The sequence below is a fragment of the Sarcophilus harrisii genome, chromosome 6 (genome assembly GCF_902635505.1).
Source record: "Sarcophilus harrisii chromosome 6, mSarHar1.11, whole genome shotgun sequence".
NCBI lineage: Eukaryota > Metazoa > Chordata > Mammalia > Dasyuromorphia > Dasyuridae > Sarcophilus > Sarcophilus harrisii.
In genome coordinates this window covers 69,557,668-69,574,900 of record NC_045431.1, presented here as the reverse complement: position 1 = coordinate 69,574,900, position 17,233 = coordinate 69,557,668, and the positions used below count along the sequence as shown (strand labels likewise).

Genomic DNA, 17,233 nt, shown 5'->3' with positions numbered 1-17,233 from the left:
CCACCTCCAAGTATGGGGAAAGCAACAAAGTCCTGCCTCAGTGTTAGCAAAAAAAATACCTATAATTTATGACCAGTTGTTTGACCCTTTTAGCATCTGTAGACTGAGAATTCTACTGCTGATTCAGTTGTTCCTAAGGCCTGCTCCTGGTTTGCTGGGGCCAGAGCTGTGCTGATGTGGTCTGTACTGGATGGTGTTCCACTCTCTCACCCAAGTGCAACAGACATTTTTTGCTGTCCTTGTAGGTTGTCTTTGATGTCTTCGGTCCGAGAGGTCTGGAAACTGCTGCTACTGCCACTCCCCCCCAGGCCTGTTCCTGGTTTTCTGGGTCCAGGTGGAGGCTGATATGGCCAGCGGTAAATGCGCTCTACTCTCATGCTGGTGCAACAGATCTTTCCTGCCAACTTTTTAAATTTGTCTTAGACTGAAAAATTGTTTTACTCCCGGGTGTGTGTGTGTGTGTGTGTGTCCGTGTGTATGTCCGTGTGTGTCTGTTCGTGTGTTCATGTTCAGCTATTTTAGGTTTGTGTGCCCTCATTATTTAAAGGTATTTTGAGAGATTGGGGTAGAACTCAGATGAGTCACTGCCTTTACCATCTTGACTCTTCCTCCCTTTAGCATTTTTTTTAATTAAAGAGTTTTATTTTTCAAAACATATACATGGATAATTCTTCAACATATACCCTTGCAAAACCTTATGTTATAATTTTTTCCCCCTTTCCCCTTCTCCCTTACCTGGCAAGTAGTCCAGTATATTTAGCATTTTTTTTTAGCATTCTTTTTTTTTTTTATTTTTTTATTTAATAGCCTTTTATTTACAGGTTATATGCATGGTAACTTTACAGCATTAACAATTGCCAAACCTCTTGTTCCAATTTTTCACCTCTTACCCCCCACCCCCTCCTCCAGATGGCAGGATGACCAGTAGATGTTAAATATATTAAAATATAAATTAGATACACAATAAGTATACATGACCAAAACGTTATTTTGCTGTACAAAAAGAATCAGACTCTGAAATATTGTACAATTAGCTTGTGAAGGAAATCAAAAATGCAGGTGGGCATAAATATAGGGATTGGGAATTCAATGTAATGGTTTTTAGTCATCTCCCAGAGTTCTTTCTCTGGGCGTAGCTAGTCAGTTCATTACTGCTCCATTGGAAATGATTTGGTTGATCTCATTGCTGAGGATGGCCAGGTCCATCAGAACTGGTCATCATATAGTATTGTTGTTGAAGTATATATTGATCTCCTGGTCCTGCTCATTTCACTCAGCATCAGTTCGTGTAAGTCTCTCCAGGCCTTTCTGAAATCATCCTGTTGGTCATTTCTTACAGAACAATAATATTCCATAATATTCATATACCACAATTTATTCAGCCATTCTCCAACTGATGGGCATCCATTCAGTTTCCAGTTTCTAGCCACTACAAAAAGGGCTGCCACAAACATTCGTGCACATACAGGTCCCTTTCCCTTCTTTATAATCTCTTTGGGATATGAGCCCAGTAGTAACACTGCTGGATCAAAGGGTATTTAGCATTCTTTTAAACAAAGATTTGAGTTCCATATTCCCTTTCCTTCATGCATTGAGAAGGCAAGCAATATATCACTTATGTTTGTGAAATCATACAAAAATATTTCCATATCAACCATGTTGCAAAAAAAAAAAAAAAATCAAGAAAAAAAAAGCATATTGGAATTTGAACTCAGAGTTCAATAATTCTCTCACTGGAGATGAATAGCAATTTTCATCATTAGTCCTTTGGACTTAGCATGGATTGTGGTATTGATCAGAATAGCCAAGCTTAGTCATTTGATTTCACTGAAGGGTAAACTTCCTTTCTGGCTAACCTTTTTGATTTTCCTAGGGTATGGAAGTTAGCTGCTGGTCTGCCTCAGGAGAAGGGCCTTGATCCTGGCTTGATATGGAAACTGGCTCTCTCTGATAGTAGACCCCAGGGGCAGGGCTTCATTATTAATCAAAGGCAACCAATATGATGATTTTGTTATCTTAATATATTAATATATAATCCATATTGTATTTTAATTTTTTTTTCACACTAGGCATCCTTTCTTATATAGGGCAAATTTGAAGATGTTGTTTTCTTCATTCTGTCAGTCTTTCATTTAATTAGGTTGTTTAATCCATTTTTTAAAATTAAAGCTTTTTATTTTAAAATATATACATGGATAATTTTCAACATTTACCCTTAATAAAATGTTGTGGCTGTCTTTTAAGAGCTCATGGCATATGAGCCCTTTGATCTCAGAGTGAGATGAATGAGGCGGAAGATTCAGAGTGTGAAAAAAAGATCTAGTTTATTATGCCATACAACCTTGATACACATTTTTGCAAGTGTGATCAGCACGTGAACAGCAGGCAATCCCCAATCACCATTCAGAGAAGCAGCTGGGCTTTGTGTATGGATGGTATCTGCCATTGGGAGGAGAGCCAATCCAGCAATTTGGCAACTCACTCACAGGTGAGAGCCCCTGCTAAGGCATCCCTGCTTAGGAGCAACTAACTGTGACCCTCAGGCCAAAACCCATTCCCATAGTCACAAATCATTGTTCCTTGTTCAACTAGTGCGTTTCTGCAACATGGCAGAAAACTTGTGCACCAAAGGTCAAGGTGGCCTGGGTATTCTCTCTCAGTAGGGTCCCACAACTCAGCAACAAAATCTTGTGTTCTAATTTTTTTCCCTCCTTTCTCCCCTTCCCTCCCCTAGATGGCAGGTAATCCAATATATATTAAACATGTGCAATTCTTCTATACATTTTTCCAAAAAATATCTTCCTGCACAAGAAAAATCATATCAAAAGGGGGAAAAATGATAAAAGAAAACAAAATGCAAGCAAACAACAAAAAGAGTGAAAATACAAATACTATATTGTGGTCCACATTCAGTGACCTATCAGGAGGTAAATAGCATTATAAAAAGTATTGATTTACTTATAGGTGATCTTGGAATTTATTCCTTGAAATATTTCCATCAGAATATATCCTCATACAGTATTGTTGTTGAAGTATATAATGATCTCCTGGTTCTGCTCATTTCACTTAGCATCAGTTCGTGTAAGTCTCTCCAGGCCTTTCTGAAATCATCCTTCTGGTCATTTCTTACAGAACAATAATATTCCACAACATTCATATACCGCAATTTACCCAACCATTCTCCAAATGAAGGGCATCCATTCATTTTCCAGTTTCTAGCCACTACAAACAGGGCTGCCACAAACATTTTGGCACATACAGGTCCCTTTCCCTTCTTTAGTATCTCTTTGGGGTATTGGGTCAAAGGGTATGCACAGTTTGATAACTTTTTGGGCATAATTCCAGATTGCTCTCCAGAATGGTTGGATTCGTTCACAACTCCACCAACAATGCATCAGTGTCCCAGTTTTCCCGCATCCCCTCCAACATTCATCATTATTTTTTCCTGTCATCTTAGCCAATCTGACAGGTATGTAGTGGTATCTCAGAGTTGTCTTAATTTGCATTTCTCTGATTAATAATGATTTGGAGCATCTTTCATATGGGTGGAAATAGTTTCAATTTCACCATCTGAAAATTGTCTGTTCATATATCCTTTGACCATTTATCAATTGGAGAATGGCTTGGAAATATTTAATTCTTCTCTTTAGTTTAGTCTTCCTTGTTTTCTTTAAATATTTTTGTTTCTTAATTTTTAAACCTTCAGTTCAGTTTTTCTTTTTTTTAAGCATTAACCTGGATATGTAAATCACTTTTTTTGATTGTATTTTCTTGTTAATTGTACTTGTCTTCCTTGGCTTTTGCCAAGGCATTTTGGCATTTTGTGCTCCCTCACAATCCTGAAATATCTCAAATGTCTTTTAAGGTTAATCTCTCTCTCTCTCTCTGTCTCTGTCTCTCTCTGTCTCTCTTTCTCTCTCTCTCTCTTTTGCTGAGTCATTTGGAGTTAAGTGACTTGCCCAGAGTCACACAGCCAGGAAGTGTTGAGTATCTGAGGCTAGATTTGAATTCAGGTCTGGACTGGTACTCTAATCACTACACCAACTAACTGCCCCTTCAAGGTTAATCTTTTTCCATTGATGATTAGGTCTACTTTTGCAGGATACGATATTTTAGGTTACAGTTTGAGCTACTTTGATTTTTAAAATATTCTCTTTTTTCTCTGTTGTCTTATGATGGAGTAATTTTGGATTATTTGAATGAAGTCCTTCACATTTGGAGGACTTTTTACTTGAACACTTACAAAATTTACTGGTTATTCAGACTGTGAAAATTACTGTTTTTGTAGTTTCAGTTTTGGATTTTTTTCCAAGTGATAACTTGTGAATCCTATTGGTTGATACTTTCTTTATATTCAAAAGTTCTGGATAGCCTCTTGTCCAGACCTGTAATATGATATTCAGGGGTTTTTGTTTTGTTTTGTTTACTACATTACTTTGGCAGACCTATGGTTTGTAAATTTTCTTTGCACATGTTTATATAGAATTCATAAGTTTTCACATTGTTGCCATTTGCTTTTCTTCTACCAAATTTTCTTCTGTGTTTTTGGGTTCCATATTTGCCATTTTTTCTTAAACAGACTATTTTTGTGAAGAGGATATCATATTTTCTAAGTTCTTGATCTTGTCTTTTAATATTATGTACAGAAAACAACTGATTTTATTTTACCCAATTTCATCCCCTATATCTTTTAACAGTTTATTTCTCCTTTAAACTATTCTGGATTTTATTAATGTTTCAATTTCACAGAATTCTCTTTTTGGTCAGGGAATTAAGATTCGTTTTCCTTCACTTTTTCATTATGCTCTGATCTCTCTGAGTTTTTTTTTATTCACTTTTCCTTTGGTCTTTTTGTAACTTTCTCCTGTCTTACCTTTTTTTCAGCTAGATTTTTATTTGGGCTTTTTCTTCCCTTGAATTTTATGTGTTTTAGCCTTTCCTTATATTCCCAATTACTTATTTTTTGTTTCCTTCCTTCTTCCTTTATGCACAGCTGGGCATCCTGATCTTCTTTGATTTGGGGGAATGGGACAGCTCAGCTCAGGTTCTTGCTCAGAATCAATTCTTAAGGGTTCATACCCGTTGGATTTCGAGGTCCCTTTCTGTCAGTTTAACAAGCTTTTTCACTTCTGTCTGACTGTGCTCCATGAATTTTCAGTGCCCCATCTTCCTCCTCCAGGTTCCTTCCCTTTCTTTCTTCTGGCTGGGCAGAATTCCTGTCTTCTGTCTTTTATGGGGTATTGGAAACAGGGTTTGAGCTCAGTTACTGCCATGGACAGACTGAGCAAAAGCCTAAAAGAGGCAGATCATGCAATATGGGTATGTGAGATCGCTGATGTTATTTGTGCTTAGTATAAAGTGACTTGCAGAGTGGGGAGTGCTGATTTGGAACTCTTAAGTTCTCCAGTATTATTTCATGGGTTTTTAACCTTGTGTGGTGATTCTGTCTTCTTACCTTGTGAACTCAGCTTTTTAGTTGTGCAGTGTCCAGTAAGTAATTCCTTTTCCTGAGGTTTTTGGCTTGCAGAGGTTTGTAGAAAATTATTTCGCAATGATTTTTGCTGACCATACTTTTCTGCACTGACTCTATAGTACCCATTTTAAAAAACAAAAATATAAATAAGATAAATTTGTTTCATGTACAATGATTTTTCTCATATTGTTATGATGTTTTTATAACCTTGTATTCTATGCTTCCTTTACCATTTACTAACCTCTTAAATGTTAACTGCTTAAATAATAGCTTTTTTTCATAGACTTGATTTCTCTTTAAATGAAGTTCGGATCAAGCATACCTTATCATTAGGAAATTTTATCTCTTGTGATTTCTTCATTCTTTTGTCTCCTAAACTGTTCTTTGAAATCGATACTTCTTTTGACTTCATTGAGTCTGGTTTATGATATTGCATTTCCTTTCTCATTTTTCCTTATTATTGTGCTGTCTTTTCCAGTTACATCTAAAGATTAGTTAAACTATGGAATCTGGCTGCATTCCTTAAGGCTCTCCAGGAACTCCTGCTGTAGCTGTTTCTCAACAGAAACCTTCTCTGACCTACAGGTCCAAAGTGAATTCTTGACCATCTACGGCAGGGTGACTGATGATAACCACAAAGTCACCTTCTTAGGTGGTCGTATATTCACTAGAGCAAGAGCTTGCTTTTCACAGTGGGTTCTTTGACTGAGTAAGCTTCTGTGTTTCTTGTTAAGCTACTCTTGCGGTGTTCCTCCTTTTGACTCACTTGGAACTTCTGAAGTTTCTCTTGGATCAGCATAAGGTTTTTTTTTTTTTTTTTTCCTCTGGAACTGGTATATCATTGCTATTAACTGGTTCTCTTCCTTCCTAAGTAAAGCGGTGGCTAAAGCCCAGAATCTCCTACTTCATGTGTTGACAGTTTCAGTATTCACATTATTCAGAATCTTAGCAGGATTCAGATGTGAAGTTTTCATGGAGAGGTCAAATTTGGGCGGTAAGCTAGGGAGAATCAATCACCTTTCTCAGAGCTATGATTGAGCAGTTGCCTTTTCTCTCCTTTATTATGGAGTGATGTTTGTATAGCTACAAGAAAGAAAACAAGACATTTTTTCATTTTGTAATTTTTCATTTTACACGCATCTTCCTTTGTAAACTGATAACTTATATACTTTGAAAATGAAATTTATTTATGCTGGATTTTACTCTTTTAACAATATTCTTGGAAGGATTTATTGTTTAATAACTTGTTGTTCAGGCATTTCCAGTCATTGTCCAATTCATATGACCTCATTTAGGGTTTTCTTGATAGATATACTGGAGTGGTTTGCCATTTCTCTTTTCAGCTTATTTTACAGAAAACTGAGACAAACAAGATTAAGTGACTTGCCCAGAGTCACAGAGAGTCCAGATTTGGACTCGGGAAGATGAGTTTTCTTGATACTGCATTAAAATTAGGTTTTTCTGATTCTTAAATAAATAACAGAGTAATAATGATAGCCACAAAAATATCCAGATTTTTTGGATAGAGGATCAGTTGGCAATTTCAGAGTTGACTAGTGAAACTATTGTAAGGGGCACCATCATAGTAACAGAAATCAGAGAGGGAATTGTGAGTTAGAAGACTCTTGCTCCTGTTTACAACTGCCATAGTATGGTCTGTGTTAATAGTGGTGGTAATTCTGTGGTTCTTTGCATGGCAGCTCCTGCCAGTAGGGAGAATCCCTGCCCTTTCTGGTAGGCCACTAAAAAGCACTTAAAAAGTAAATATAATGAAATTGACCAAATGAGAACATGGTCAAGGTAGGTAGTGAGATTTTGGGGGTGGGAGGAATGTATTTTTAATTAACATAAGGAAATGTTTCATTTTGTCACACCTTTGCAGACTAGTTCTAAATATTTGTGGAGACAAACATTTCTACTTGCCTAAAGAATTCTTATAAGCAGTCCCCTGTCTTATCCCTGTTTTGTATTCCTCTTTTTCATATCTGAGCTATACAATTATAAACAGATATAGACTGATTTTACCACAAAATTAGATTTTTAAAAAAATTATCAATGCATAATAGGTGCTATAGAATAAAAAGATGGGCTCAGGCTTTTCTTTGTCCTTTAGAGCTTCCATTCCATTGCACAGAATCTATTGTACCTTCTATTCAAATGTTTGACCTCCTCTTACAGATAGTTTTCACTTTTTTTTAGTAAATTTGCATTACGCAAATTTGACTTTTCATAAAGAATTTTAGAAGAAATTCTCTTTCCAAACAATGCCTATGTTAATTTTACTGAACCATATTGTGCTCTCTGTCTCCATTCCTACCCCTGGTGGTTTGGAGCCATGGCCTCTCATCTCTTTTACTCGGAGTGAAAGAATGAGTGTCCTTTCTTTCTGGCTTGGGATCTCCTGCACTCCGAGAGAGTCTGTCTGTAGCATGTCTGACCCTGGCTTATCATCTTTCCTTTCTTGTCTGTGGCTATATATGGCCCCCATGTGTTTGCATCCTCCCCTTTCTGGCCAAGCCCCCACACAGCTGACCCCCATCTGTCTAGCCCTTTCCTTTGTGTATTCCTTCTCCTGCTTCTCTGTCCTTAGTCCCCATTTTGTTTTTGAACCTTGAACCAGTCTCCTTCTTCCATAGTTGTGCTCCTCCCCTTCCTTCCTCCTCATCTCCTTCCTTTCCCTGTGTTTCCACACAAATTTGCATTATGTAAAGACCTTGCTGAATGCTCCACTGTTACAAATCAGATACTCTCTGTATAAACAAAATTCTTTTTTCCCTTTGAGCAGCGAGGTGACACCATACTGCTGGGCTTGGAGCCTCATGTACTTATTAGCTGTTTGATCCTGGACAAGTCACTCAACTCTCTTTGCTTCAGTTTTCTCATCTGTAAAATGAGCTGGAGAAGAAAAGGCAAACTGCTCCAATATCTCTGCCAAGAAAACCCCAAATAGGATCATGAAGAAACAGACATGACTAAAAACAACTGAACAGAAACAAACTTTTCCCTTTGCATATACTTTCAAAGAGAAATATTCTTTATTCTGTACTACTTGCCATCTTCTTAGCTCTGTTATCATTTGGTCATCTCCAGTGTCATCTTTCTGCTTCAGTAATGTCAACCCTTGACTTAAAACTTGTTCTATCACCCACCATCATTATTTACATCATGACTATTATATACTCTGACCATATAATTGTTTGATTTGAACTCCCCTTGTAGAGGACTGAAACTCCAAAAAGGTGTGCTTGAATCACACAACCGAGGGCTTAAGACTAATTACCTATTCCATGTGAGACAATGACTCTATTAGCATATATTTGGATAAATGGCTCTTTTCACTATTGGTGCTGGCTCGATGTTTGGTGTCAAGATAATCATAGGCAAGGATTGGAGGGCAGAGAGGGAGAGGAGCCAGAGGCACTTGGTGGCAGGACTAGGAGGAGAGACGCTGATGACTCTGGACTCCAGAATCCAGGATACATCTTTGGCAAGCCATGTGACAGCTTGCCTGCCTCCTTCACTTCTCCCCGTAAAGACCAAGGACTTTAATTTATCCTGACTCTGGCTGACCCTGAGGCCCTCCAGGAAGCTAACTCATACTCTACACCTCTGACCTCTACTCCACTTAAGCTATTCCTCGTTAATGGAGCTTTACCTGAATCTTGTCATCACTAGGACTTATTGAGACTCTTCTGATCTGGCAGTCTGAAATTCTTTCTGACCAATTCTTCTACTTCAGTTGAACTTGCTTTTTGTCCTATTATAATGTCCTTTTTTTTCTGTCAACCTAAAACCTAGTTTTCATTTAATTTAATTCCCTGCTAGTCATTATAGTTATCATTAGTTAATCTTTCAGAGTTTTATGTTGGGCAGTCCAACAACTCAGCATTACTGGCCTGAGAGCTATGAAGTGTAGATCTGGGATCTGCTGGCTGCACCAGGCCTAGCTTGCAATTCTAGGGAACCAAGTCTGTGATCCTGTCCTGTCCCTATTTCATAGATCTTGCTCTATTCACTTGTTTGTAGTTTGAATTTGTATCTTGGGCTATAAAGCAGATCAATGGTAGATTCATCTTCAGTTTCCCAAACACTGCTGGATTTGATGTTCTTAAATGTTATTGAAGATGTTATTGTGGGGAGAGTTGGACTATACTGCTTCTGACTACTCTGTCATCATGACTTTTTGTCTATCTGTGTATTTTCTTTTTCTTTATTTATTAAAATATATATTTTTAATGATGATCCTCCTTCTGTTCCTTCTGACGAGGGGACCCCAAAACTCTCTGAAAACTCTTTCAAGGAGAAAGCCTCCTTAAATCCTGCCTCTGTAAAGACCCTACCCAAGGGAAACAAGACAAACAGCTTCATTCTGTTACCTAGGTGGGGCTAGTTGAGTTCGGAGCTGGAGAATTCCAACCCTATAGAATTGAAGAGACACCCATTCACTTCTAAGATTTTCTATTCACTTCAGCTCAAACTGTATCCAGCCCCATCAAGAACTGCCCCCAGCTTGTAGAAAAAAAAAGCCAATTTTAAACTCAGTCCTTGCAGAGGACCTAATATTCCATCCCTGAAATAGCAGCAATCTCTGCCCACTGGAATGATATTCTCTTTCAGCGTTACCCTCTCTTTATCCTCATCTGTTTCCCTAATGAGACTTTATACCTCTCTGTCAGGATTTCTCTACTAGAAACTTTACTTCCCTGTCAGACTTTGCCACTAAGGAATTCAGCTTTTCTATTCATGCATAGCAAAGGTTGACTTCCCAGTGACAATAATAAATCTCTTTTTATTAGTCTAGCTTTTTGGATTTGTAAATTCCTTTACGAAGGACCTCTGTGCCCCCTGAAAGGGGGTTCCCACAACTCCCTACCCATGTGCTGAATCTCAAAAGGGTTTAGGGAAGGCAAATCTCTTCATTTGGTTCCCTGAACCCGAACGTGCCATTAATCTTATCATTTAACTCCCTGACCACCAGGAACCGTAATCTCATCATTTTGATTCCCTGAATCCAATTTCATCACTCCTACTTATCTCCCTCTTTTCCATCATGAAGGAAGAAAGAAAAACAAAAGCCCTATTATAAAACAAATTCCTACATTGACTGAGCTCCAAAGTAATGTCTCAATCTCTACTATGAATAAATCATTTTTCAGGAGATAGGTAACATTGATGTGTTTTCTGTCATCAATTGATGTAATATGATTTCCCTATTGAATAAATCCTTCTGGCTTTAGGATCAAACATAAGTTTCACAACTTAGGTCCAGCTAACTTTCTAACTTTAATTTTCATTACTTCCCTTCTTGCTCTTTGTAGTTCAGTTAGTCTGGTCCTCCTAATATTCTTCCTACATGATGCTACATCTTCTTTACTCAGGTCTTTACATAGCTACCATTCATGCATAGAATTCTACTCAACTCACTCCTCTGCTCCTTAGGATCTGTCTTTCCTTCCTCCCTCCCTCCCTCCCTTCCTTCCTTCCTTCCTTCCTTCCTTCCTCCCTCCCTCCCTTTCTTCCTCCCTTCTTCCCTCCCTCCCTTTCTTCCTCCCTTCCTCCCTCCCTTCCTCCCTCCCTCCCTCCCTTCCTTTCTTCCTCCCTTCCTTTCTCCCTCCCTCCCTCCCTTTCTTCCTCCCTTCCTCCCTCCCTCCCTCCCTCCCTCCCTTTTCCTCCCTCCCTCCTTTCTCCTTTCTTCCCTCCCTCCCTCCTCCTTTCCTCCCTCCCTCCCTTTTCCTCCCTCCCTCCTTCCTCCTTTCTTCCCTTCTTCCCTTCCTCCCTTCCTCCCATAATTATAACTTTTTATTGACAGAACCCATGCCTGGTAATTTTTTACATTATCCCTTGTACTCACTTCTGTTCTGACTTTTCCCTGCCCTCCTTGTGGTGTTTTCTTCTTTTTCTAAAACATGATGGTTCTCTGTGGGAGCAGGTTTCTTGGGGAGGTTTTCTGCAGGCAGCCTTAGTTTCGGTTTGGAGTAATAATCACCTCAAATGCAGCTAGGGATTAAAGCTTCTTTTATTGTCTCTTCCAAAATAGCCCGGTAAACTTTCTTAGAGGCCTATCTCCCTCCTTGGTTCCAAGAGCTCTTGCAGCTTGTCTGCCAACTTCAGCTTCCAGCTCTCTCTGGATCTTGCTTCTCCTCCTCCAAATCCTTCATTCTGCCCGACTGTAGTCTCTAGTTTGTCAATCTCCTGAACTGAACCCACTTCATTAACTCAGCTCCTTTTATGCTCTTTTTAAAGGTATAAACTCAAAGGTTGACTCCTCCTCCAAGAGTAGGATTATGGGAGGTGTGAATACACAAAGTTACAAAGTTAACTTTGTGACTCTCCGGTACTTGTGAACTCCAATGTGTGAGCTCTAATGTGTAACCTCTGATGTGTAAACTCTTAAAGGTGTAAACTTAAACATTGTTTCTATCAACTCTAATGACTTAACACTTTGTAAGGATTCTAACACCTCTCTCCACCCCCTCCCCCAGATGGCAAACAGTCTTATACATGTTAAATATGTCATAGTATATCCAAGATACAGTATATGTGTGCAAAACCACTGTTCTTTCTTTTAAAACTCTACTGAAGCATCTTCATGAATCCTTTTTGTACTTAGTCCAGCTGCTCATGGATAAACATCCTCCCTCAGCTGCTGCATCTGGCCTGCAGGCCATACTTTGAGGACCCCGTTAGACCATCTGAGAGGGATAAAGTAGTACCTCAGAGGTGTATTAATTTGCATTTCTCTAATTAATAGTGATTCAGAGCATTTTTTTTCCAAAGAAATGTCTTTAATTTCTTTATCTGAAAATTATGATTCGTATTCTTTGACCATTTATTGATTGCAGGATAACTTGTAATCTTATAAATTTTAGTTCTCTATATTTAGAAATGAGGCCTTTATTAGGAATGCTGGATATAAAAATTGTTTACCAGATTTCTGGTTCCCTTCTAATCTTGGCTGCATTGGATTTGTTTGTGCATAACCTTTTTATTGTAATATAATCAGAATTATCCATTTTGCATTTCATAATGTTTTCTATCTTTTGTTTGGTCATAAATTCCCCTTCTACACAGATCTGACAGGGAAACTATCCTTTGCTCTATTAAGTTATCTTATAGTATCATCCTTTTTATTTAAATCATGAACGCATTTCAATCTTATCTTTGCATAGGGTGTAAGATACTGATTAGTGCCTAGTTTCTGTCTTAATGTTTTCTAATTTTTTGCAGCAATTTTTGTCAGATAGTGAGTTCTTATCTCAGAAACTGGAGTCTTTGGGTTTGTCAAATACTAGATTACTGTAGTCATTGACTATTGTGCCTTGCATAACCTAACCTATCCCACTGATCTGCTACTCCTTTTTTTTAGACAGTACAAAATGGTTTTGATGACTGCTATTTTATAATATAGTTTTAATTATGGTATGGCTAGGTCACCTTCCTTTGCCTTTTTTTTTTTTTTCCATTTATTTATTCTCTTGACATTCTTTACTTTTTGTCCTTCCAGATGAATTTTGTTATTTTTTACTAGGTCTATAAAGTAATTTTTTGGGCAGTTTCATTGGTATGGCACTGAATAAGCAAACTAATTTAGGTAGAATTGCCATTTTTCTTATATTAGGTTGGCCTATCCAGAGCAATTGATATTTTTCAATCTAATTTTATGAAATGTGTTTTGTAATTGTGTTCATATAATTCCTGGCTTTGTCTTGGCAGGTAGACTCCCAAATATTTTATGTTGTCTATAGTTATTTTAAATGGAATTTTGTTTTATCTCTTCTTTCTGAGCTTTGTTGGTATATGTAGAAATCCTGAGGGTTTGTTTTTTATCCTACAACTTTGATGAAGTTGTTAGTTGTTTCTAGTAGTTTTTAGTCGATTCTCTAGGATTCTCTAAATATACCAATATATCATCTGAAAAGAGGGATAATTTGTTCCTCGTTACCTATTCTAATTTTTTCAATTTCTTTTTTTTTCTCTCTCTCTTATTGCTAAAACTAACATTTCTACACAATATTGAACAATAGTGATCATGGGCATCCTTGTTTCATCCCTCTTCTTACTGGGAATAGTTGTAACTTGTCCCCATTACATATAATGCTTGCTGATAGTTTTAGATAGATGCTACTTATAATTTTAAGGAAAACTCTCATTGTTCCTATGTTCTCTAGTGTTTTTATTTGAAATGGGTGTTGTATTTTGAAAAAAAAAAAATTTGCATCTGTTAAGATCATCATATGATTTCTTTTAGCTTTGTTAGTAATATGGTCATTTATGCCGATAGTTTCCTGATATTGAGCCAGCCCTGCAATCCTAATGTAAATCCAACTTGATCATAGTATATTATCCTGGTTTTGCTGTAATCTCTTTGCTAATGGTTTATTTAAATTTTTTACATCAATATTCATTAGGGAAATTGGTCTGTAATTTTCTTTCTCTGTTTTGGCCCTTTTTGGTTTAGCTGTCAGCACTATATCTATGTCATAAAAGGATTTGGTAGGACTCCTTCACTTATATTTCCAAATAGTTTATATAGCATTGGAATTAATTGTTCTTTAAATGTTTGATAGAATTCACTGGTAAATCCATTTGACCTTGAAATTTTTTTCTTAGTAACTCATTGATAGCTTGTTCAATTTCTTTTTCTAAAATGACACTTTTTAATATTTTATTTCCTCTTCTGTTAATCTGGACAATGTATATATTTGTAAGTATTTCACTTAGATTATCAGATTTATTGGCACACAATTGGGTAAAATAACTCCCAATTATTGCTTTAATTTCTTTTTCCCTGATAGTAAATTTACCCTTTTCATTTTTGATACTGGTAATTTGGTTTTCTTCTTTTTTTTTTTTTCCTAATCAAATCAATCAGCAGTGTATTTGTTTGGATTTTTTTCATAAAACTAATTTTTAATATTATTTATTAGTTAAGTAGTTTCTTACTTTCCATTTTATTAATCTCTTCGTTGAGTTTCAGAATTTCTAATTTGGTATTTAATTGAGTTTTTTAATTTGTTCCTTTTCTAGCTTTGTTGTATGTCCAGCACATTGATCTTTTCTTTTTCTATTTTATTCATATAAGCATCTAGAGAATATAAAATTTATCCTGAGAATGGCTTTGGTCGCATCCCATAACTTTTGATATGTTGTCTCATTATTTTCATTCTTTTGGATGACATTATTGACTCCTTCTGTGATTTGTTCTTTGACCTACCCATTCTTCAGGATTAGATTATTTAGCTTCCAGTTAATTTTTGTTCTATTTTTCCATGGCCTTTATTACACATAATTTTTAATTACATCATCAGCTGAAAAGGATGCATTTAATATTTCTGCTTTTCTGCATTTGAATGTGAGGTTTTCATGCTCTAATATATGGTCAATTTTTGTGTAGGTGCTACTACCATTGAGAAAAAGGTATATTCCTTTCTATCCCCATTCAGTTTTCTCCAGAGATCCATTATACTTAACTTTTCTAAAATTCTTTTCACTTCTCTAACTTCTTCCTTGTTAATTTTATGATTAGATATATCTTGTTCTGAGAGAGGGAGGTTAAGTATAATGCTCTCTCTTTCATCTTGCAACTCAATTAGTTTATAGGAATTTGGATGCTAATCTTTTATGTTTGCTCAATTACCTGTCCTTAGCGTTTATCTTTTATGCATGTCTTTAAAATCTAAATTAGTTGGATGTTATTGGATTCTTTATTTGTCAGAATTTTGCTCTCAAAACTTTATCGTTCTTCTTAGACCAGATCTTTCTATAAATTTTTAGACCATATTATTCTGCCTATACTTTATTCCTTTTTCCAGCTAGTTTCCAAGCATTTATCTTCCCTCTCTTCCAGTGATGTTTTAAGATTCCATGGCTAGATTTCAGGGGGTCTTTGACTTAGAACTTTTTAATATTTTGATAATGTGTAATATTAATAGTTTCCTTTGTTACCCTGTGTATTTTACTTAATGTATTTAAAAACATTATTTTGAAAAGGGACACATGGGTTTCACAACACTTTCAAAGTTGGCAATGACAGAAAAAAGATTACCAAAGTATTCTTTTAAAAAAACACAGAGAATTAATTTGAATTTATTTTTTTTTAAAAATCAACTTATCAACAAGCATTTATTAAGAAACTACTCTAATTGAAGTACTGTGCAAGGCTCTGGAAGTACAAAGACTGAGATGAAATAGTCCCAGTCCTCAAGGAAGGACCTTATGTTATATTGAGTGAGACAACATATACATGTATTTGCATAAACCAAAAAATATAAAAGATAAGTGTATGGTGAGGGAAGCATCATCAGCTGAGAGGACCCAGGAAAGGCTTCATATAGATTGTGATACCGGAACTGAATTTTCAGGAAAGTCAGCCTCTGGAATAGCTGGTGTAAAGATATCTTTATGCCTTTCATCTTTGGCTTCCTGAGTACTATTTCACGTTATCCAACCAGTGATAATAGGTTGTCATTGCTCTGAAAACAAAGGGAATTATATTCTGGTTACAGTTCATTTAAAGTAAACTAGAATGTGAAAATCTAAATTTGTACCTGATTAAAACTAAGGAGCTTTATTTTCAGTTTTCAAAAGGTTTATAATTCTTTTTTCTGATTGTCTCTCTAATGTGAATACCTTCCATCTAAGATGTATCCTGCTATCTGTATCATTTTTCTACCTTTTTGTTTGCATGTTATCTCCATCACTTGTAATGTGTGCTTGGCGAGAGGAAGCATTGGTTTTGTTGTCTTTTTTCATCTCTCCAGGGCTTTTTAGTAGAATGATTGGCACATATAGACACTTAGTAAATACTTATTGACTTGATTTTTCACTAATAATTTTTCACTAATAATTGAAATATATCTATTAGTTTTTATGTTTCTAAGCAGTTCACAAACAAAACGATATCAAAAAAATCGTAGCCTTTTCCACATTCAGCCAACTTGGTCTAATAATAGTGGCACTAGGCCTAAATCAACCACACCTAGCATTTCTACACATCTGTACACATGCTTTCAATTGTTGCTGTGCAATTTGGAGGAATCAGTGTGGTAATCATCAATAATGAAATGTTAGGGGAAATTAGCAAGGAAAAAGTTAAGGTAAGCAAGGAAAATAAACTTGCTTAGTTAGTGTAAACTAATTAGAGAACTTAGTGGATTTAGTCTTTCCTCTAAAAAAAGAAAGACAATCAAATATCACTGAACTAGGAGTCAAAAGACCCGAGTTCAAGTCCTACTTCAGACATTTAACCCATCTGTTTAATTCTCACTATTCACTTAACCTCTCTCAGCCTTATTTTCTTTATCAATAAAATGAGGCACTTGGGTTTGACAGCTTTCTCAGATCCCTGCCTGCTCTAAATATGGGATCTTAAGAACGTGGGCTAGAGGGGCAGCCAAATGGCGCAGTGGATAGAGCACCAGCCCTGAAGTCAGGAGGTCCTGCGTTCAAATCCGACCTCAGACACTTCCTGGCTGTGTGACTCTGGGCAAGTCACTTAACCCCAATTGCCTGAGCAGCAAAAAAAACAAAACAAAAAAAAAAAACCCAAAACAAATAAAAACTTGGGCTAGAGAATCTTATAATATATATTTTATCTTTAAAATTATCTAGTCTCATTATAATTTGTGTTTAACAAACTGAGGATTTGGTTTTTATTTAATAAAAAAGCATTACGGAGTGTATATTGATTACGCTATTAATCTATTGTGATAAACTATAAATCTATTGTGAATTAGACTTTTTGTTAACCTATCTCATTTT

At 36.4% G+C, this 17,233-nt stretch overlaps 1 protein-coding gene across 4 annotated transcripts in view; it reads left to right on the top strand.

Moving 5' to 3' along the window:
• ANAPC10 (anaphase promoting complex subunit 10) overlaps positions 1–17,233 on the top strand; it is a 93,947-nt gene that overhangs the window by 63,693 nt on the left and 13,021 nt on the right. For 3 of the 4 annotated variants that reach the window (XM_012552191.2, XM_023505959.2, XM_031942790.1), the window contains exon 5: positions 246–356. The exons of the other annotated variant lie outside the window; for it this stretch is intronic. In XM_012552191.2, the coding sequence (XP_012407645.1) occupies positions 246–356 (111 nt within the window). The remainder of the gene's footprint in view (positions 1–245; positions 357–17,233) is intronic. 4 annotated transcript variants of the gene reach the window in all.